A 24,499-nucleotide genomic window follows, 5' to 3' on the forward strand; every position below is an offset into this window, starting at 1 on the left:
GCTACTCAGGAGGCAAAGATTGGGGGTGGGAGGAGAAATCATTGCAAGGCCAATCTTGCACGACTGTCATCCCATTTATAGGTGGGAAACATAAATAGGAGGATCACAGTCCAGGTCAGCCTGGGAAAGACACAATTTGAAAAACAATGAAAGAAAAAATGGTTGGGGAGGATGGCTCAATGGTAGAGTGCCTGTCAAGCAGGTTCAAGGCCTTGAGTTCAAACCCCAGTACTGCAGAGAAAAGAGAGAGAGAGAGAGAGAGAGAGGGAAGGAGGGGGAGGGAAGGGGAGGGAGAGGGAGAGGGAGGAAAGAGAGCATGAGCAACCAAGAGAAGCTGGGGAAAGGGTACAGATTCACTTCCAGAGCACTGAGTTGGGGTAATCTGTTACAGCAGCAATAAAAAACTAATTAAAACATTAATTTTACTTGAAAGAACTACCAACAGACTACGGTTATTTATATTTGTGAATTTGTTAGACACTGCTGAAAACAAAAAGGAGAGCCTATTACTTCAGGGAAAACAACTGACAACATTTCTTGCCTGTTATGAAATTGAAATTTTATATAAAATTTAAGTTGTGGAAAACGTGTATCTATCATCATGAGCTTGAGGCCTTCCTAACACAAGACTTTTCTAAAAAGATCAATGTTTCTAACAGGACATTTTAATTATTGCAAATGGAGAGAACACTTACAAAGTCTGCATAAGAGGACTATTATTTGGCAAGTGATAGACACATGAAGTTATAAAACCATGTATGGGTAGAAGATTAATTCAAAGTACACAAAAACCAAGGAGTTTGTAATTTAACAGTACACTCATGGTTTCAGATTTAACATTGCTATTAATCTTTAAGAAACTACCATTTGTTGAGTTTTGGTGTTGTAGCAAAGAAAAATAGCCATAATTATCTGAAAAGGTTAAAAAAAAAATTCCTTCTTTTTCTAAGTCCACATACTGTGGGAGGCCAAATTATCTGTATCCACACCAACCAAAACAACAGACTGCATAGTCAGTAGAAGGTGATCCAGAGTCCAACTGCCTTCTAGTAAACCGGATGCTAAAGGGATCTACAAAGATGTTCAAGGGTACACTTTTTCGTTGCTTTAGTTACATAAAAAATTATGTTACTATGTAACAGCCTTATTATTGCTATTTAAAAATGGATAACTCAAGTCTTTTTAATTTTCTATTTAGATTCTAATACAATAAATAAGTAGAAACCAAAAAGTCACATAAGCAAAAGATCTTTAGGATTCTTGGATAACTTTAAGAGGGTCATGGAATTCCAAGACTAAAATGTTTACAAACAAAAAAAAAAGAGAAAGGAAAAACAAAACAAAGTGAGAGACGCTATCATCCATTGTGCTTTATCCTGTCCTCCTTTCATCATTCTCCCTCATTCCCCTCCCCGACTACTTAAAATGATTTTCACAGGTCAATGTGGAACTTGACCAGTTGATTTAATATGTTTAATGTTTCCTCTACTTTCTGAATATATGAAAAGAAACTGGTGTCTTTTATAATTGGTTTTGATAGGACCCAACCTTACTACAAGTCATAATTTCTTGTTTGCAATTTTTAATTGATTGACTGTCAGACATTGCAAATATTATCTTTTTTTGGTGCTGTTGCTTTATTCCTGTAACTATTCTTGGGGGCATTTAAATATAATTCCCTTCCTTTAGGTACTCTTGAGCTTTGTTCTGTAACATATTCAAATTATTTGGAAATAGTCTGATTTTTAAAAAAAACTTTGGTGGTTGTACTTGAGCAGAGTTTAATATGAGGTAATTTTACCCACTACTGAGGAAAAAATATTCTGAGACATTACCCAGTGACAGATGAAATCTGAGATTTTCCAGTCTACTTGATAGGAACAGAAACTATTCCCACAGGAAAGAGACCATCTACAGATCTCTCTTCCTGTGAACCCTAGCCCCACAGCCTCCCTGGACTCACATCTAGTTTAAAGGAGGCAGGTCTCTGGGCTTCACCTGTATGCTGCCACCACATGCTGCCCCATAGAAATTCTTCAGGCAGGAAGCTGGGACATCTTAGGGTTCACTTCCATTCTTTCCCAGCTTCCTCATTTCATTGCCCTTTGGTGCCTAAAGTCAAATGTCATTTAAAAAAATATTCTTTCACTTGTCTAATTTTTAAATATTCAGAAGGGTGAGTAAATCTAGTCCCTCAATCTTATCTAGAAGCAGAAGTTGTCCCCAGTTTTTTGGCAGTCCTGGGGTTTGAACTCAGACCTCATGCTTGCTAAGCAGGCATTTGACCACTTGAGCCACTCCACCAGCCTCTCCAATTTTAAATCAACTATACTGATATACAATTTTTGAAAAGTAAATTGCATATACTTGAAGCACACAATTTAATAAGTTCTAACACAGCACAACTCTAATTAAAACTCAGAATATTCCCATCACCCCAATATTTCCATTCATTCTTGCATTGCCTCAAGCAATAAACACTTGAATTTTTCCACTATAAATTACTTTTGCCTACATTTTTGGAAAATATTTTTTATTGGGTAAAATTCTTTGAGAGTTACTCTCTTTTGGTACTCTACAAATGTCTTCTGGCTTTTCTTTATGCTCTACAGCTGGGTCAGTGGTTAATTTGACAGCCAGTTCTTACTGTTCTTCTCTAAAGGTACAATCTACATTGCACCTTGAAATGTGTATTGGCCAATTTGCAACAGGACAGTTTGAACATTTTTCTTTTTTTTTTTTTAATTTCAGCAACTATTATTATGATGGTTCTACTTCTGACTTTCTACTGACTTGCTCAGTGTGGACAGAGCTCCTAGATTGTGTGTTAATGCATGTCTTTGCATCAGTTTTAGAAATTTCTCTACCAGTATTTCTTCACACATTGCTTCTACTCCCAATTAATACATAAATAAATGTGTCCTCTTCTGGAAATCCGATTACACATATGTATTTCACTGTGGCTCATACACCTTTTAGACACATTTCTGTATTTTCTATCGTTTCCTGTCTTCATTCTTCAGTTGAAATTTTTTGGTAACTTGGCTTCATCAATTTTCTCTTCTGCTGTGTCTACTATGTTCTTAACATTGTCTGCTTTTAGACAGGTAAGAACTCATTCTACTTCCAGATGAGTTTAACTTTTGGTTACTTTTTCAGTTCTAGAATTTCAACTTGTTTTATAGGCTTGCCCTGTCTGGTGAGTCTAGAACTCCATTTCTATCTCTGCAGACTCTCATCTGTCTGCCAACCTTCTTCTGCTGCACTATCCTGGCTTCCACCCCATGTGTCTTACATATCACCAATATCCATGGGGAAAAAAATCACTGCAAGGTATTTTAAAATTTGGAGAACTCCAATTTCTCAATTATTTCTTTTCTAGATCATATCTTTGGTGTCAGATCCATGAACTCTTCCCCAAGCACAAAGTCCCAGAGATATTCTCTAAACTTTTTCTTAAATTAAAACTTCTTTAGTTTTATATTTCAATCTATGATCCATTTGAATTAACTTCTGTAGAAGGTAAGACATTTAGGTCCAGGTTTATTATTTTGTTTATGGATATCCAATTGTCCCCAGCAAATTTAAAAAAAGCTTTTCCTTCTTCCTTTGAATTGCTTTATAGTTTTGCCAAAAATCAGTTGGATATATTTGTGTGTGGCTATTTCTAGTTTTTGTATTCTGTTCCACTGACCCATGTGTTTATCTTTCAACAATACCATGCAGTCTTGATTATTTCAAGATGTATTATATAGCTAGAGTAAAGTAGAATACTTATTTCTTTTCAAAATTGTTTTAGCTATTCTAGTTTCTTGGTCTTTTCATATAAATTTTAGAATAAGCTTGTCAGTAACTACAGAAAAATCTTCCTTAGATTTTGATATGAATTATGTTAAGCTAGATATAAATTTGGGAAAAACAAATGTCAATATTTACATTTACTGAACCTTTCAATGATGAATATAGGATATCTATCCACTTACTTAGGTCTTCTTTAATTTTTTTTTATCACATTTTATAGTTTTATGCATAGAAGTCCTATAACTGTTTAGTTGGTTATATGCCCAAGTATTCTTCCTTTTTCTTAAAAAGACTGTGATACTATATTTTAATACCAGTTTCCACATATTCTTTGAAAAAATATAATTAACTATTTAAGTTGACATTGAATCATACATCCTAGCTGAACGCATTTTGCAGTTCTAAGAAGTTTCACAGTTCTTTGAGGTATTATACAGACTATTATCTGAAACAGTTTGCTGTTTGCTTCTTTCCTTTCCTGTATTTTCATGTCTTTTACTTCCTTTTCTTACGTGATTGCAATGACTAGAACTTCCAGTACTATGATGATTAACAGTGGTGACAGAATACATCCTCCCCTGGTTACTGTTCAATTTTTTTTTTTTTACTATTATAGGATATACATTGTAGGCTTTTGGTAGATGTGCTTTATCAAGAGGAAGTTCCTTCCTGTTTTTTTTAATCATGAATAGATCTAAATGTTACCAAATGCATGATCTGCCTTTTTTAGCCTGTTAGTATATGAGTCTACATACTAGTTATGACATGTCTCATTATTTTGAATACTGAACCAGCTTTGCATCTCTGGAATAAAACCATCAAGTATGGTGACAGATAAGATAGACAGACAGATAGATACACACATACATATATTTGCTAATGTTTTGTCAAGGAATCTTGCATGTATATTCACAAAGGATATGGTCTGTGGTTTTCTTATTTTGTCTGGCCTAAGTATCAGGGCTTCACAAAGTGAACTCAGAAGTGTTTCTTATCTTCTGTCTTAAATAAAACTGGTGATGATTTTTCTTTAAATATTGGGTAGGATCCTCCAACGTAATAATCTGGCTCTGTAGCTTTCATTTCTGGAGTTTTAAAATTACCAGCAAAATTTCTTCAAAAGTTGCAAGCTATTAAAATATTTTATTTCTATTGGATGAATCATGATAGTATTTTCTCATTTTTAGGTGGTACTAGGGGTTGGAATTGGTAAGGGAGGTATTCTACCACTTGACTCACAAATTTAGCCCTTTGTGCTTTAGTTATAGTCCTTGTAATGTCTCACTCTTTTGCCTGAGGCTGGCCTCAGACTGTCACTCTCCTAATTTATGGCCTGGCTTATTTGTTGAGATGGGGTCTCACTAACCTTTTTGCCAGGGCTGGCCTTGAACTGCAGTTCTGCTGATTTCCACCTCATTGGGATTATAGAAAAGAGCCACTGCTCCTGGCTCTTTCCTTACTTTTTGTTTCTTTTTGGTTTTGTGACAATGTTTGAGGAGTTAGTGTATTTCACCTAATTTGTCAACATTATGTATGTATAGTTAGTTATACACAGTAACCCTTGTTGATGTTGGTAGCAATAGGAAAGCTATCCTATTTCATTCCTGATGGATGTGTCTCATGATTTTTCTTTGACAGACTTGCTTGCAAACTGACTTTATTGTTATTTTTAAAGAGCTAGTTTTTGTTCCATTAATCTTCTGTTTTTCTCTTTTCAATTTCACTGATTTCTGTCCTTACAACTTCCTTCTGCTGCCTTATTTTATTTTGCTTTTCTTTTCTAGGTGTATTAGGTGTGACCTTAGATTATTAATTTGAGACATTTCATCTCTTCTAATGTAGCATTTAATAGTATAAATTTCCTTTCTCAGCTTGCTTTAGCTGCATCCCCAAAATTCTGATGTTACACTGTAATTTAGTTTCCTGTAAATTTTTAAATAAACTGCAACACTTTTTTTCTAGAGATTTTTCTGTTATGTTTCTGTAAGTTAGAATTTATAGCTCTACTTCAAATTTCAATCTACTTTTTATGATTTTACCTTAAAATTTTTCTGACACTCACTTTATGGCCCAGAATACAGTTTCCCTTGACATTTGCTCCAATATATGCTTGAAAAGAATATGTATTCTGCTGGCGAGAGTGTAGTGTTTCATGTCAACTATATCTCATTAGTAATCAGTGTTGCTGATTTTCTCTTTACTTGTTCTATCAATTCTTGGGAGGGGTGTTATAATCAACTGTACTTGTGGATTCATCTATTTCTTCTTTCAGTTTTATCAGCTTTTACTTCATATATGTTACATCTCTTTGGTTCATAAACATTTAGGATTTATGTCCTTTTTATCAGCATATATTAATTATATAAAATATGGGTTTCATTATGACATTAGAGAACTTATTTCAGCCACATTTTTAGAATAGGTAGGTACCTATTTTCCCCAAATAGGTAAGTTATTTTTCTTTTGCTTCTTTCAACACTTTGTCCTTAGTGTTCAAAATTTGAATATGATAAGTCTTGCTGTGGACTTCTTTGGATATATCCTGTTTGGGTTTTGCTCAGATTCTTAAATCTAAAGAGTTAGGAAGTCTTTTACCAAATTTGGGGAAGTTTTAGGTATTACTTCTTGGAATACTTTTTCAAAGCCTGCTTTCTTTCTCCTCTCCTTCCAAAACTCTAACGACACAACTGTTAAGTATTTTGTTTTGGTCCCACAAATCCTAAGGCTCCATTTGTGACTTCTATTCATACATTCTTTTCTCTATCACTCCCATTTTGCTCTTAGGCCTATCTATTGAGAATTTTTTTTTTAATTTTTGATTAGTGTTATTTTTCAGTTCTTAATTTCTATTTCTTATTATATCTTCTGTTTCTTTGCTAAAACTTTATTTCCTGAAGTCATGATCATAATTGCTCACTGAGGAATTTTTAAGATGGCTGTTGAAAAATCATTGTTAGACAATTCTAACATGTATTGTCTCAGTATTGGCATGTATTACCTTTTCTCTTTCCAACTGGCATTTTCTTTATTATAGGCATGGCTGGTGATTTTCAATTCAGATCTGGACATTTCTGATATTGTAAGACTTGGATCTTCCTATGTCTTCATTATCACTCATGTATGGGAAGGGAACACAGCCAGGCGGGGTTGAAAGTCAGATTTCCCTTCTTGGTGTCTTTATTGTGAGGTAGAAGAAGAAGCATCAAACTTCACTATTAAACCTCTGTTGATACCAGTGTGGCCAGAAGGGTAGGGTGCATTGTTCCTGCCCTCCATGTGGCTTCATAGACACTGTAACAAGGTCTTGAGGGGACCTCTCCTGATTCTTCACCAGGCCTTCTCTGATGCCCTTTAAGTGTATGTGTCGGGGGAGGGGGCAGGTGGGCTGCTCACTACCACTCCATAGAGAGGGAAGTTCCTGCTCTCCACTTATCCTTCTTCACCCAAGGGTCAGGGAGGAGAGATGGCTGCAGCCCTTTGTTATTTGTTTTGTGATACACAGTGGAATAATGAGATCATTGTTTGAAGTTTATTTCTATGGTGGTCATGATTTTTGTTGTTGTTTTGGTCCTTTTGGCTAAAGAGAACAGGCTTTGAGGGTATTTTGTTGTTGTTGTTGTTTTGGTTTGTGCTTACTGGGATTTCCAGGTTAGTGGTTTCTTCAGATCCAAACTGGGATACATGAATAAAAAAGAAAACCAAGGGACCTCACACTGTGCCATTCCTCAGATACCAACATCCTTAGCAAGTCTGCTTTCTGTCTATATTCCATTCTCTCTATGTTTTTTTTTTAAACATAATGTTCATGATATTGGGCTATACTTAATAGGAAGAAAAGCAGGGTGGGACATTTATTCAATTTTTTCAGAAGCTGAAGTTTCAACATAGCTTAAAAAAGTAGTATTTTGTTCAGGTCTCCTGGACAATGAACTATTTTATGTAGGCAGCTTGTCTGCAACAAGGTACTCTGCCATGGCTGAAAGTAGAGACTTTGGTCATGTGTTTTATAAATCCTCCTGGTTCACACTGATAGCATTCACCTTGGTCTGGTCTTCATAAACATAACCCTTTTAACTACTCCCTGCAAATAAGTAAGTCTATGTTGTCTTCAGAAGAAAATGACAAAGAGAATTTAAAAAAAAATCAGTATTGAGATAGTTCGAATTTTTATCCTCATTGGGAATTACCAACAAAATCTAATTGCTTTAAAAAATAACATATGGAAAGTTTTTAGTTTTTATTTAACAGATATTTTCATAATTATTTATGTATACTGGCACTGATAAATTCTTATCTATTTTTATCTTTGACATAATGTACAGAAAACATTCTATACACATATAATCTTATTTTAATAATGTGTTGTGAAAATTTTCTCACAAAAATAAAAAGCTTCATCTGGGGTACTAAGCTGTTAATAAACATACCTGACTTACCACTGAAAAGAATTTTAATTATGTAGGGAAAGATCTTCCCTGCAACATGGGTTGTAACAGAAAAAGAACTGAATCAACCCCAAATGTCCATCCATAGGGAAACTGATGCAATCAACTATGGTACAGCAATACAATGGACTACTATGCAGTAGTAAAGATAATGAGAAGCCTTTCTATGTAATGATATAGAAAGGTCTCCAAAATATATTACTAAGTAAAAAAGGAAGTGTCTACAGCATGCTGTGTTTTATAATTAGAAACAGGGGAAATAAAATAAACATGCAATTGCAATAGTATCTGGATAAAGAAATAGTAATACTGCCCATATGAAACCAGTAAGTGATAACTGAATGAGTGGACAGGAGGTAACAGGAAGAAAGTAGAACTGAGATGCCTCAATGTACACATAATTATATTACTTTAATTTTTAGACCATTTGAAGATATTACCTATTCAAATTGTACAGGAAAGAAACCAATTTAACTATTTTAAAGCTGAATTTAAAACACAAACCATAATTTAAAATTAAGAGGACTGAACAGTCTGCCATCACTCATTCTGCCTTTTTGATTGTTAACCAAACAATTCTCACTGCATGCTGCTCTTGGTCTTGCTGTGTCCTGTCCTGCAAACTGTGGTCTTACCATAGCACATGTTCCCCAAAACTAATGCCATCGTCATGTTAACCACAGGGTCTTCTCACTGGACAGGGTTCCATCCTGTCATCCCATTCAGCCTCAGTAAGACAAAACATGGATGGGCCAACACAACACTGGCCCTGCCTTCTTCCCAGATTCAATGGTTGCCACACGTACTTCCTTCCTCTGAATGCACATTCAGATCCAGCAGTTGATGGAATCACCTTGGCAGTCATGCCAACTTTAAACATGCATCAGCTACTATTAAATCTAAAAGAAGATTTAAATTCTAGGACTGACATTGTTCTGCCAAAGTGTCATTCACAGAAAATTGGCTTTGGAACAAATGTTTCCTCAATGGATCATTTTTCAAAAACAGCTGCCTGAATCAAAGAAGAAAGTGGCTGGTCAATCTCATTTATCCTCACAATACAACAATGCAACATGGCAATGAACAGGCTAGGTTTGCAGAGAGTTTCATTCATGTCCTTAATCAAAGCATTAGTCCTATTCATTACTGAATAAATGTTGCTTTTCCCTACATCTACTCTTAATATACACACTGCAGGCCAATATTAAATATGACTACTTTTCCTCTTAATCTAACTTCAATAACCCAAAGGGCCACTTTTTTAAAAATCAAGAAACCAGAAAATATTTTCATCTTTATGCACTTTTAATAAGCATCTAGAAAAGCCATGTAGATGCTCATTTAGGCAAAATCACTACTGTGTACATGAAACCTGACATTTCCTAATGAAAACAAGACTACCAATTTTCTCAAGTGCAAACTGGCAATTGTGCTTTAAATATTTATAAGCCAGCCCTACTCCAATTTTACTTGGTTTTAACATTGACACTTAATACTGGGCACTGAAGCCTGCAGGAGTAAGACTTGCAGCCATCATTCCATTTTCTTCTCCGCTCATGGGGAATGAAAGGAGGATGTGGTGTCCAGCATATTGGTTAAGAATGAGGGCTCTACTCAAAAAAAAAAAAAAAAAATCAAATACCTAGGAGTAAACTTAACAGAGGATGTGAATGACCTCTACAAGGAGAACTACAAACCCCTGAAGAAAGAGACAGAGGAAGACTACAGAAGGTGGAAAGATCTCCCATGCTCATGGATTGGTAGAATCAACATAGTAAAAATGGCCATACTACCAAAAGCAATCTACATGTTTAATGCAATTCCCATCAAAATCCCAATGACATTTATCACAGAGATTGAAAAATCTACCCTAAAGTTCATTTGGAAACACAGGAGACCATGAATAGCCAAGGCAATACTCAGCAAAAAGAGCAATGCTGGAGGTATCATAATACCCAACTTTAAACTATATTACAAAGCAATAGCAACAAAAACAGCATGGTACTGGCACAAAAACAGACATGAAGACCAGTGGAACAGAATAGAGGACCTGGATATGAATCCACACAGCTATGCCCACCTTATTTTTGACAAAGGCACCAAAAACATATGATGGAGAAAAGACAGCCTCTTCAACAAATGTTGCTGGGAAAAGTGGTTATCTGCCTGCAGAAAACTGAAACTAGATCCATGCCTGTCACCCTATACTAGTATCAACTCAAAGTGGATCAAGGACCTTAATATCAGACCTGAAACTCTGAAGTTAGTACAGGAAAAAGAGGGAATACCCTAGAAGCAATAGGTATAGGCAAAGACTTCCTCAGTACAACTCCAGCAGCCCAGCAACTAAAAGTAAGGATGGACAAATGGGGCTATGTGAAACTAAAAAGCTTCTGCACAACAAAAGAAATGGTCTCTAAACTGAAGAGACCACCCACAGAGTGGGAGAAAATATTTGCCAGCTATACATCAGACAAAGGACTGATAACCAGAATATACAGGGAGCTCAAAAAACTAAACTCCCCCCAAAATCAATAAACCAATAAGGAAATGGGCAACTGAACTAAACAGAACTTTTTCAAAAGAAGAAAGTCAAATGGCCAAAAAGCACATGAAAAAATGCTCACCATGCCTGGCCATAAAGGAAATGCAAATCAAAACCACAGTAAGAGTCCACCTCATCCCTGTTAGAACAGCTGTCATCAAAACCACCACCAACAACAAATTTTGGCAAGGATGTGAGGGAAAAGGAACCCTCATATAATGCTGGTAGGAATGCAAGCTAGTGCAACTACTCTGGAAAACAATATGAAGGCTTCTTAAAAACTACACATAGATCTCCCATATGATCCAGCAATCCCACTCCTAGGGATATACCCAAAGGAATGTGACACAGGTTACTCCAGAGGCACCTGCACAGCCATGTTTATTGCGGCACTATTCACAATAGCCAAGTTATGGAAACAACCAAGATGCCCACTACTGACAAATGGATCAAGAAAATGTGGTATTTATACACAATGGAATTTTACTCAGTCATGAAGAAGAATAAAATCTTACCATTCACAAGTAAATGGATGGAACTGGAGACCATTATCTTAAGTGAAGTTAGGCTCAGAAAAACAAAAATTTTATGTTTCCCTCATATGCAGCCTTTAGATCGAAAACAAATGCAGTAATATTATTAGACTTGGGTCACACGCTAAGGAGAGGACACATACAGGAGGAATAGTGAAAGGTAGGAAACCTAAAACTTGTGTTTGATGTGCCTACTGCAGAGGAGCTAATACAGTAACCTTAAAATGACAGAGGTCAATATGGCAAGGTGACCGGGAAGTAGTGAAGAGGTCAGGTGGAGATGAATCAATTCAGGTTGTAATACACTTGTGCATGGAAGCAATGCTAGGAATCTCTCTGTATAGCTATCCTTATCTCAATTAGCAAAAACACTATGTCTTTCTTATTATTGCTTATGTCTACTCTTCAACAAAATTGAAGAAAAGGGCAGAACAGGTTCTGCCTGGAAGAGAGTGGGGTGGGGAGGAGAGGGAGGGGACAAGGGACAGGGAGTAGAAATGGCTCAAACAATGTATGCACATATGAATAAACAAATAAAGAGGAAAAAAAAGAATGAGGGCTCTGAAGCTTGGGTGCCTGGATTTAAGACTGGCCTCAGCAGATCCTCACTGTGCCTTAGTGTACCTACTTGTAAAACAGGAAAGACAATAGTACCAACCTTAAAGGACTCTAAGGATTAATTAAAATAATTCATGTAAACTGCTTTGTACCATACCAGGCTTAGTCGATGGTCAACCAAAATTATCTATTTTTCTTACTCTCACTCAGCTAAACTGCTTGCCGCCCCATGAATACACTCTGTACTTTGTTCTTATGAGCTAAGTCTGGACCATCCTACTGCTTTTTCTCTGGCCTGATGTAATACTCTTTGCCTCCCAGGCACATCTCATTGTGATTCTGTGAACCAATCATGACTTAACCCCACTGGTTTGCACCTCCATTGCTCTTTCTTCACAAGTGTCTGGTTATATTAATTATACTCATTATAATTAATTCATTATATTAACTTGGGGTCTGATACAGTAATTTATGGCCTTAGTCTTCTTCATGTGTCTTAGTAGCCTATTTATTCACGACAGTATTTAATAATCTGGAAGGTGTAGACTCAAAAAGCACTTACTAGATTTGAAATGGTCATGGTCACTGATAAAAGCATAATGTTACATATTGCAATAAGAGCTCTTTCACAGAATGTTTATGAAGATTAAGTGAGATAATGCATGTAAAGGGGAACAAGCTAATATTTTATAATTAACAACAATAGCAAATATTCCTTGAATGTTTACTATGTGTCTAGCACTAAGCGAGTATACTATATGTGTGTAACAGCTCCTCAAAACTGGGCTTGGCATGACAGTCTTTCATTCCCCTTGCAAAGCAAATGAGAGGTAGGTTTTTTTTTTTTTAATTTTTATTTTATTCATATGTGCATACAATGTTTGGACCATTTGGTAGGTTTTTTTTTAAAGTGGGTATTGAGGAAAAATGGCTCTAAAATAGTGAATTTAAAAGTTAACTAAATTGTCCATATAATTAAAAAGTTCACCAGAATAGATAACGAAATTCCTAATACTTCACAGTGTCGTTTGAGGGATAAAAATATTTAAAGACATGAAAAAGTAAAGATAGTTTGCAAATCTTAAAAATGAAAGGTAGTACTATACAATTTGTATTCAGTGTTAGAGATCACTAAGGAATGATAGGGAAGAAAGACGGCCTCAGACCTTCTGCAAGCCTCAATCCTCTCAACTGGCCAACAACTGGCACATGTGGCTCAGGACTGCTGTAAGGTTAAACCCAATGAAACAGTTAAGTGATAACATGGTCACAATGCAATGTACACTTAATCTAATTTGTTTCTATTATGGAAATGCTCTCAATTGTCTAATAAATGAAGACCTAAGAATACCATAGTTAAATTAAACCCAGCATTGATCCAAATATTCTAAGGTCTGAAGTATTCTAAATCTCAGCCAGTGTGAAAACACTGCTAAGTGAGTTTTATCTTTTCACCATCATTTTAAGTAACAATGGAAATAGACATGAATAAATACTGAAAGGCCCGGAAAGGTAAAGCCTGGATAAGTCACAAAGCTTGTGTCAATTCCCAAGATGAATTTCTTCAGGAACCAAAAAACCTACTTCCACTACCACATATAATTGTTTAGATCATCATGCAATGCTTTCTTGTACACTTCATAGATAAAATTTTAATTTTTCCTTCTGCTCATTTTAGCTTTTATAGTGGCAAAATGAGAAAATAAAACATCTAGGATTTGAAAGGCAAAATCCCATAATATAGTGAACAAATTATGTTTTCTTTTTCCAAACATAATTATATAAGTCATTTAATAAGAGTAGAAAATATATTAAAGGACTCATTTGAAAAAACTTAAGGGGAGATTTAGAAGTTCCCTTTAGCGAATCTGGGTTCCCATTATCACACTATGAATCACTTTAAATACAAGGACAGAGAAAGCTTGAAATTTCAAAAAAGGACAACACAGATGGAAAATAAAAATGCTTTGCAATGATTCATATGAATAATTCACTGCATTCAGATGCATTTCTTTTTAAAATATGTATTTCCAAAAACATCCAAATAATCATTTTCTAAAAATGGTTCCAAGACATTAATGAGATTTCCTGCCAAAAAATATGACTCCCCTGCTAAAGTACGCATGTCATCTGTTGTACCAGTACAATCCTGGGTTTGAATGCTATGCATGCAGACAGAAAAGAAAAGACAGAGGCCAAGTGGTTGTACCCTTAAGAGCAGGGAAATATTCAGCAAAATCACACAATTTAAATACAACTAATAATAACGTGCGACCACTCATTAGAGCAGCATGCTTTAAGCTTCTATTGCCTGGTAAAACTACTGCCTATTAGTAAAATCGCATTTCATGGGATAACATTTTAGGCATTTCTTTCCAAAATAAAATTGGATAGGCTCATTGAGCGCCAAATTTTAATGCTTAGAGAAAACAATTACCATATATTATCATTAATAATTTATGAAGGGAAGAGCTACTTTAATATCTCTAAGAATAGGAAGGCCATAATTACAAAATAATGGCCAATTTTCTGAATAAAATAAATTTAACTTTGTGTTAAACTCATTATAGTGTTCCTATCTTTCCTGTGTTGAAGGGACCATAAAACATTCATCATAGACCAGCACCATCAGCAGTCCAACATTTTGCATCACTAACAGAGTGTGTCAGAAATCCTAAAATGTCCACAATTAGAGAATCCATTTTATTTAATGTTTAAAGCAAGGGAAAATGATAACAAATGCCTTCCTTATATAAGATATCATTCAAATATAAATTTAGAATGTTAAGTATATGGCTATATTACCAGTGCCTAAATGTGTTTATTCTCCTTAATAACATAATAATTGAAATGACTGAATCAATAAAATTGAACCTAATCATTTCTCTGCGCCTTCTTCACTGGAATAAATGTCCAGAATATGGTCTGGGACACAGACCTCAAAATCGTTAAGTTTATGAATTAGTTGTCTTCTGCATCCTTCAAAGTGCTTCAAATCCACATGTTCTAAGCATGGGTGCTGTGGCATTCTTTATATATACATGTGGAACAGACATTAGCTATGCATTGTGAACAACAAAATGGAGAGAGAAACAGCACGGATTAGGAAAGTTACATCCAACTGCTCATTCACTTTTTCTTCTCATTGGCTGAACTGAAAGAATGAAAATACCTTGAAATAGCTTTTTTTTTTTGTACTCTCAACTTTTGTAATAGAATTGGAATTTTTGATTAAAGAAATGCCATCAAAATTGGTTCACAAAATGACATTCAATACCTGGACCAGTTTTACTTTTCAAGGAGTTTTTTTTTTTTTTTCTCAATACAATGTTAAAACTACTTCTACTCACTGCTAGGGTACAAGATGGCTGAAATGCTCAAGGGAATTAAAGTAAGATTATATAAATGCAATACAGAAAGCCCGCCTTATTTGCACATTTATTACAGATGGGTTTGATCAAGCATGGTAACAAAGTAATAAATTTAAACAAAAACTTTTAATTCCTGTGTATACACTATGCAGCTCAGCTGATCACAGATGCTCCCAGTCCTACATTGTTATTAGTTGTATTTAAATTCTGTGATCTGCTGTTTCCCTGTCCTTAGTTTTGTGAAAATATGCCTCCCCAGAAGCAAAGTAAAAGTTAATGTGGTTAATTTAAGAGATAAAGTGAAAATTTTGGATTTGTTGAAAGATTGCCTTCAGTGGGCAATGTTAGAAGAAAAATGAATCAAGTGTCCATAGTACACTACTGAACTCTATGCATCCTGAACAGCCTACAGAACACTGTTGAATTCTATGCATTTTGAACATTCAGTTTCTCCTGGCAGTGTTCTCACCTACCTATGGATAGCAAGGGTCCACTGTATCTACATGATTGGGCCGTATGTTCAAATTTCTTCAAGCAGAATGTGGATAACACTGTCTGGGCAGGGACAATATCAGATTATAGCTTTTTTACTCCCCTTTTGCAACCTCTGGATGGATTATCCTATCACACATTTGCATCTTGATCAAAGGACCCACATATTTAAGGATAAGAAGTATAGAAGCAGCAAGTCTTGAGCATTTTAGATTTGTTACCAACTCAGACACAAATTTTAAATTTTTATTCTTACAAATCTCAGCTAAAATGCACCTTAGGTGGTACAAATAGACTTTTAAAGTCTAAGCTTTTAAGACTGGAATGGTGTAGTGGGTAACAGGACAGTTTTTGAGGCAGATGACTGTGTTTGAACCCTGGTTCCACAACTTATTAACTGTGAAACTGCATTTACTGTGTACCCTCTCTATGTCCCAGATTCCTTCTCTCTAAAATTGGGACAGTAACAGTACCATTCTCTTAGGGTTGGAAGATTAAGTGAGATAACATATTTCAGACACCTAGAACACAGCCCAGTGAGTATTCTCATTAGTGTTAGCCATTACTATTCTATTACTTATTAGTAATGTAATAACATTATTATACTTATTAATATTACTACTACAACTTATTCCAAGATGCTCAAAAAGTTCGCTGCATGCAAGGAAGACTACTGAAAGAGCTGAACATAGTTTATTTTCTCCACCTATCAATTCTGACAGAGCATTTCATCAGGTGAGAAATGTTCTGAGTTAGAAAAAAGAAAATGAATAATCACAAAGAGAATAACCTCTACAATAAATGGCAACGGTTTTCCCCCAGCGAAAAAGAAATGTTAGAGTTTGGGTTCAGGAAGCCTAGCAGGAAACCTGAGCAGCAAGAATGTGCTCCTCTGACAGCTGCACTCACCCCTTGCTCATCCAGCTTCATGAGCTGCTCTGTGACTTTGGGAGTGTTGAAGGCCAGTCGCAGGCACTGGACATTGAGCTCGGGGATCACGTGCTCCAACACCTCTTTCAGAGGCAGCCCTCTGGCTGTTGAGTGCTTTGCCGTGGAGGGAATGGCATCTTCCAGGACAGAGCCTCTCATTGTCATGAGCTGCAAGAGAGAAAGGTGTGTGGTGAGCCTCTCTGGGGCATGTGATTGCTGAATGTGTCACATGCACTGAAGGCCCAGATGACAGCTCTGTACAGAGCTGGGGAGTGAGAAGGTGGTTAAGCTGCCCACACGACATTCTATATACGATGAAGGATATTTTATATATGAAAAACGAGTCCAATACTTTCCAGAACACCCATGCAAGTTCAAAGGAACTTGTGGTATAAATATTCCAAGGGTATTTTCTCATGTGTCAAACATAACATTCCCTTAAAGATATAAGTAAGATCAAGGTCTCTCTGGGGCTATAAAATGCCACTAAGCAGACTAACCAAGAAATTAAGAAGGATATATCCCAGGGAGACATCTGAAGAATAAACACTTAGAAAGTGAGTATCTTTTTGAATTACAAAAGCTAAGAGAGGGGATGAAGTTTTAAATTTCATAATGCATAGCTGACAAGCATAAGCTATCATATCCCCAAATGCTGCCATAATAGGACAACGACTGTAGTACAACATTGGAAATTACTTTATACTTTCCTTTGTTTCTTAAAATACTTTCCATTATGAAATATAAACTTAAGCAAAGACATTTCTCTATGTCATAATGATTTGTTAGAGAAAAATTAAACAGGCACAAAGCCTGAAGTAGTCTTGATTTCTAAAAATTTTTGTGTGGCCAAATTGTTAACATAATTTAAATACTGGTTTTGATTTAAAAAAATCAAACTGAACAAATTTCCATTAAATACATAGGTTATAAAGGATTCTGCAATAGGAAAACTACAAAAGCATATAGAGAAACACATTTTGAGGGAAGCACATGGTGTATAAGAGGGTGAGAGACATGAAGTACACGAATGCAATCTAGCAAGGATACATTTACTAATCAAAGTCCAGCAAGTGGAGGTCTCAAGATAGTCCAAAGGCAGGACAGGCCATGGTGGAAGGGGTGGCATTAGAAAGAGCTATAAAATAAAGGAACACTTTCTTATTCTACAACAAGACAATGTGAGCAAGGGAAAAGGGAAAGAACCAGACTGTGAGTGGGAAAGAGCGACTGCTGTAGCTGGACCTAAGAAAGGACAGGGGGAGTATGGTGAAGCTGTGTTGCTGGGGAGAGCACAGGAGCCAGGGCAGAAGGCCCCACAGCTGATGGGCAGTCTCATATGTGAATGAGGGTGCACACCTCCAGAAATTAAGTTGGCAAATAAGACAAAATGCAAGCAGAAGAAACTGGAAACCGAGAATATAATCTGTGGGCTAAAACAGTCTTCAGGTAACAGGAAAGGAAAGCCAGTATGACAGTGCACACCTGCAATCCCAACACCTTGGAGGTAAAGGCAGGAAGACTGGAAGTTGGACGCTAGCCCTAAATTAGTGAGATCCTATCTTAATAACAAAATACAAAAAAGGCTGGGCTTAAGTTCTAGAGTGCTTACCTCGCACGTTCAAGGCCTTTAGTTCAGTCCCCAGTAACGTATACACATATGCATGTGCAAGGACCGAAAAAACAAACGAAAGAAAGAAAAAAAGAACAGGAAAAGAAGGTATGAAGTATAATTAGCAGGGAACATGAACACCAGAGGAAGAACTGCCAAGAAAAAAAAATTGTAAGATTTGCAACTAATGGAGTCAAGACAGATGTGGGGGTGGGGGAGAGGTAGGAAAAGCCAAATTTATTAGCATCTTACTTTTAATAATAATAAAAAAAAGGATATAAGGTATTTGAAATCTAATCATTTGGTGAGTATCCTTTCTCATTTATAAGTCATTTCTTTTTAAATAAGTGTAAAAAATCATCATTTTCCTATTACTTAATATCTAATTTGACAGAAAATGGTTTTGTTCTGCTTTGTTTTAAATCATGGGAAACAACTGGGTTACTTAGTAACTACCTGGTTTTTCCTTTCATGAAATAACACAGACCTCAAGTAAAAGACCACAAAAGCTTGGGAGTATTTTCAATTTAGAAGCCAAGACCAGAAATGCAAATCACTGCATCCTGTACCACAGAAAGACAACAGCTAACTTTAAAGACAAAGCACATGGGAAAAAAAAAATGACTCATTTTTACATTCTGGTCACTAGCATTATTACATACTGGCATTTTTGTTAATGACTTCCAGAAACAAGGAGAGAGTACTTGTAAATCCTTGTACTTCTATATTTAAAAATACTCATATACCGTAAGTTTGTTCATAAAGAAACCACCATGCCTACAAACTGTGTGCAAGGTATTTTTGGCTTATGTTTGGCAATGACAACTTCCACTGAAATGAAAGAAATTTGCTTGTATTTCTGTTACCTTGATGTTATTTACGGAAGCCACCGTGATGATCATGTTTTCTTTTTTCTCAATGCATTTATTGACATGAGAAATTAGTAACATGAGAAACCCCTAGGACAAATTAAATGTTATTTCATTATCTGTCTGGTGAGCTTGCTTCAATGAAACAAGTAAAGCACTGTCAGAAGAAGTCTAGGAGTTACGGGCAGGGAGCAACATTTTAAAGTATTTCTGTCAAAGGACGTTTGTTACTTTACTTCTATGAAAAGTCTTATAAAGATAGTATAATTAAGCTACATTTAGGAATTGTTTTGGTTGGAAAGAAAAACTCAGGCAAACGCTCTACTGCACTACCCCCAAACTGCTGCTCCATCCCTTCAAAGGGACTGTTTTAGGCATTAGGCATTCAGCATGTAGTAATGAACAACTCAGATAAAAGTCTCCAACCTCATGGGTCTTACGTTCTAGTGAGAGAAACAGAAAGCAAGCAAAATAAGTAAGCACAATATGTAAGATAGTGTTAAGTGGAATTGGGTATGAAATGGAGAAGGTAGAAATCTTAGCTCTAGTGGCCAAGGAAGGCCCCTATGATACAGGAGAAAAGGTCAGGGGAGAAGGAGCATGTTGGACCCCTGGGGATGCCTCAAGAAGGAGAAGAGAGCACCAAAGCCCGGAGGTGCAACAGAGGGGAAGGAGGCCAGAGTGGCTGGAAAAGACTGAGCCTAGGGAAGTCACTGGAGATGAAGTAGGAGACATAACTGGAAGCAGATGTGCATGGTTGAGTAGGCTTTTACTCAGAAGGACATGGAAAACCCTTAAAGGACTTTGAGTGAGGAATGAAGAGACCTGGGTTACATTTCACAGAGATCCTTGCTGGGTTAGAAGGATGCAGGGATTCAGGGTACAGGCAGGGAGACTAGTTCTCAGAGCAAGACCAGGTCTATGCTATGGGTGCCAAGGGCCATTAAAGTGGATGAGTTCCCAACATACAGCATACAACATTTTGAAGGCAAGATCGACAAGTATTGTTGACAGACTAGATTTGGGGGCAGGAGGGAGGAGAAGACAGTAATGAAATATGGTCTCAAGGTCTTATCCCAGAATAGTCATGAACTGATTCATTATTAATTTGAACCTAAATAACAAGAAGAATGGCTTTCTGAACAACATTTGACTTGGACCTTTACCCAAAGGCTAAGGGAAAGGACCCAAAGGATAGAATCACTTGAGGGAGCCAGCAGGGAAAGGGCAAACCTATGACCAGAGAACCAGAGGGAGATGCAAGTACAGCACTTTGTGCAGGTGCAGCAAGGTAAAAGAGCACAATAGAAAGGCCAAAGCCAGTGCAGTTCATAGAGCACGTAACAGAAGTCAGCTCTGGAGACTGAGGACACAAGACAGAAGAGGACTGTGCTGGGGCTTGGATCGGAATGGCACTGGGAAGAGAAAAGAACAGAAAGGACAGAAGCACTTAGAAATAAGACAGGGCAGTTCATGGAAATTTGGTGCATCTGAGAAGCTGGTAAGCAGCAGCTGCCGACATGTGCCCCTCCCCACAGGACATGCTCTGTGTGGCTCAAGCTCGAGAATATGCACTTCTTAAGGGTATCAGCTCTGACACAGGGGAAAGCACAGGAGAGCACATGGGCTCTTCACTTCTACTTGGCCACTATAAACACATATTAGATACTATAGCCTTGTTTTTAAAATCCTATTTTTAATTTCCCCAGACTTCAACCTTAGGAACAATTTACTAAGTGAAGCCAAGCCCTGAAACTTGTCTTGCACTTATTAGGAGAAATGAAGCCAAATGCCCTGTTTAAACTAGATTCAAAACCACTATTTTCTTGATACCTCAGGGAGTATTAGACATTAATGCATGAGAACAATCCTAAAGTAAATTAGGAGCTGAGAGGCAATAACTGATAACTGGAGCAATTATACAAATGTTTAGGAAGAAAACAAAACAAAACAAAAAAAGGACTTACAGTCTCAAACTGGCTCACAAGTTTTTTTGTTTTTTTAATGCTTTGTTGTTATTTGTTTTTCTTTAAATATTTCCTTTTCTTTTTGGCCTGAGCTTCATTTTAAACCTAAAAACTCATATATTATGTGTACTTAGACTCCTAAGAACTCCCAGAACCTGTTTTACCCACAATTAGATAACTTTCTAATTTGAGTAATCTGTGTTCTAGACCTTAGAGAAAACACACAACTTACAGCCAGAAGAAAGAAGCCTGCAGCGCTAGCTTGGAAGACTGAGTTAAGCCTTAGGCAACCCTCTCTTATCCTTGAGCACTCTGGCTCCTCCAGCTGGCTAAGAACTTTCTGGGGGTCCTCAGGAATCTATGTGATAGCCTATTTGAGATACTGAGGGCTGCAGTTTCCTGACCTGTTTTTCTCTGAATCACAACTCTTATTATTTACGGACTCTACTTAGAAATGGACTGAAATAAACTGTCTTATGTACCTGCATCACTACCAGAATGAAGAGAGGAGCCTTCTTTATTCTAAGGACATCTGTGACCTTGTGCTATTAAATCTAATCACTCTGCTACTGCTTCGATCCCATTTTTCCCCACATCAACTAAGCCTCAAGTCTCTCTCACTTGCAACTTACCTCACTAGTTCTAAAAATTATTCTGTAGTTGTATGGAGATCCATTTTCTTTCATTTCTTCTGGTTTTTCCCTTCGGATGCTCACAGCCACCGGACCAAGATTCTCATCAGCCCCAAAATAGTTCCAGTGTTCTTGGTAAAATAAGACAAAATTAAATTAGAAAATTCACCTCAACCTGGAAAATGTTAGCTTCTACTTGGCATTTAAGATCACTTCTCAGAAATTCTATCAATAAAATATGAATACACTTAAATACTAATATCCTTCAATGAGTTATAAAAACAAGGCTATACATGGGTTTTGTTTCAGAGGAGATAACACTGAGCAGAGATGGTCTGTTGGGTTGTTTACTACTCTACCATAAATTCTTAAATTTGTGTTCCTTCCCTATGTCCCACCATTTTAATAGGCTACATTATATATGCTTCTTTGCCTAAGGGAAGATTTGGGACAGGGATTTTAAGTTTTTGTTCTTTAAAAAAAAAAAAACAAAACTAATGAGAATAGAGTATAAGGAGTGAGGGATTTCCCCCAGATGAAATGGATGTTGGTGGACTGGAGAGAGGAGTGAGGTATCTCATGGAGTGACTGGGCAGCCCCAGATAGCCCACACCAGATGGAGAAGCTCAGAGAAAAGAGCTTCAGAGTGGCTGGGGAGGTAGCACCCTGGACCCAGGACTCTGGGCTTTACCACTGGTTCTTAAGTGGTAGGTGCAAAAAGTGTCCAGGAAGGCCACCAAACCTGGAGAGCACTGCAGGCCTGGAGAACAGATGTCTCCTAAGCAACCAGTGTGGCCAGGTGATGGACTCTCAATGTTATCAACTTTCCAGGGTCCCAACCTTCAGCACCATCTTAGGGAACTAGAACAAAGTCTCCTAATGACTGGTGTGGAATTTACCTTCTTCCTGACAAGAAGAAATGTATAGATCAAAATTAAGATAATTGGGACTGAGGGTGTAGTTCAAACTTAGAAAGTATGGGTCCTGGTTCAATTCCCAGCACTGAAAAAAAATTAATTTATACAAAGTATTAAACTGATATTAGACTGAGCACCCAAGAATATACATCTTTAAACAATTTAAATTGTTGCTATGTACATGGAATGTTCACAGATGAGGAAATCCATACAAATGAAAATAACTGACAAGCAAGAGTATATAACTGATTTTTCAAATCCTCCAAAATATTTGCTTCACATTGTTCCATTTCATTTACATGTGACATGGCTAAATAACCAACTGGTGACATGGCATATTACTTGCATACAAAATGCATAAATATTTGAAACTGCAGGTTATTGCCATACAAAATACATATTTGAAAATCCATGAGAATAATAAGAAAAAATACAGTAACATGTTTAATTGTGTGGTTTTAAAATTTAGGAAGTGCATATGAAAATACTGTGTAAGTACTAAAGCATCATTACAAAAATATAATCAAATAGTAAAGGTTCTCTAAGAATATTATAATCCATGGAAATTCAAAACAAGAAAAGCACAATGAGAATACAGGCAATGAACATTTCATATATGGACAACTGATAAACAATCCAATATGTGTCACAAAATCTATGTACAAACACTCATGTACACCCTCAAAGCACAGCACATAAGAATCACACTCAGAGGTGATTTACTCTTACTTTGCACACAATTCTAACAAGCTTGGTTGTCTGGTCTTCAAGCCCACAGCTTTATTTCAGAGGTGTGATAATTCCCGATGTTGACAAAGTCCAGGGTGTAGGGCTGATACAGACTTGCATGCAGACAGCAATGTGATAGAACAACTGACAACAAGGAAGAAAACAGAAAGGCAGGAGACAGAAATAGTATAAAAAAGCGGACAAGAACTTAAAGGAAAACAAGCAGTCTGGGGCCATTTACTGAAGGAGCAGTTTCAATTAATACAATTTAATAACTTTGGAGGAGATTTTAATATTACAGCACAGAACAAAAGTGGAGGCTCAAAGACGTGAGTCACATTCATTGTATTCCCTTCCTTGCACCTCAGGGACTCAGGTGTGAAACCCCACTCTTGTTCAGATACAGCCCACATATTTTAGGAAGGGCAGGAAGGATTGCTGTTCTAGGCTGCTGGAGAAATTCATAAAGGCACAGAGCTGCCATCAATTCATCTTCGATAACCATAAATTGTCCTCTTCAAGTTTTTACTGGTCAGCTCTCTGCTTCTGCAGAGCTATTGTTTCAAATGTCCTCTTTTCTCCTTCAATCTCCTACCCATCTTCAATCTCAGCAAATTACTATGCTGTCTACTTCATAAAGTAGACGAAGAAGCCTCTTCAGAAGCCAAGCACAGAAGTTTACCTGTAGTCAGACTCTGGCTTCCTTTTCCCTATAATCAAAACCCAATCTGCTCTACATCCTGGCCTCTGCTCGATCTGCCCCCAAGAATGCCAAAGCATTCTTTTTTTTTTTTTTAATTTCTTTTTTTATTTTTCCCAAAGCATTCTTTATCTGCAGCTTATTCCTCTACTTGCTCATTCCCTTTTCTCCACCTTTTAATATACAACTCAACTCTGTATCATCCTTCGAAATTAAACATTTGTCTCTTTTTTCTTTCTTCCATTGGAAACTTCTGAAAGAGCTGCTAAATTCTTCACGTTAGAATTACTGTAATCTGACTTCCATTGCATGGATCAATAAATGACTGTCTTTTTTTTTTTTTTTTTTAAAGATACTGGGGTGTGAACTCCGAGCCTACACCTTGAGCCATTCTGCCA

The 24,499-nt window shown here is 36.7% G+C and overlaps 1 protein-coding gene across 22 annotated transcripts in view; it reads right to left on the minus strand.

The window, feature by feature from the left end:
* Window positions 1-24,499, minus strand: part of Sipa1l1 (signal induced proliferation associated 1 like 1) — a 316,961-nt gene that overhangs the window by 85,631 nt on the left and 206,831 nt on the right. For all 22 annotated transcript variants that reach the window (XM_074067651.1, XM_074067648.1, XM_074067659.1 and 19 more), the window contains 2 exons: window positions 21,756-21,886; window positions 16,655-16,843 (listed from right to left, as the gene is read on the minus strand). In XM_074067651.1, coding sequence (XP_073923752.1) covers window positions 16,655-16,843; window positions 21,756-21,886 — 320 coding nt within the window. The remainder of the gene's footprint in view (window positions 1-16,654; window positions 16,844-21,755; window positions 21,887-24,499) is intronic.

The sequence above is a fragment of the Castor canadensis genome, chromosome 3 (assembly GCF_047511655.1).
Source record: "Castor canadensis chromosome 3, mCasCan1.hap1v2, whole genome shotgun sequence".
Lineage (NCBI taxonomy): Eukaryota > Metazoa > Chordata > Mammalia > Rodentia > Castoridae > Castor > Castor canadensis.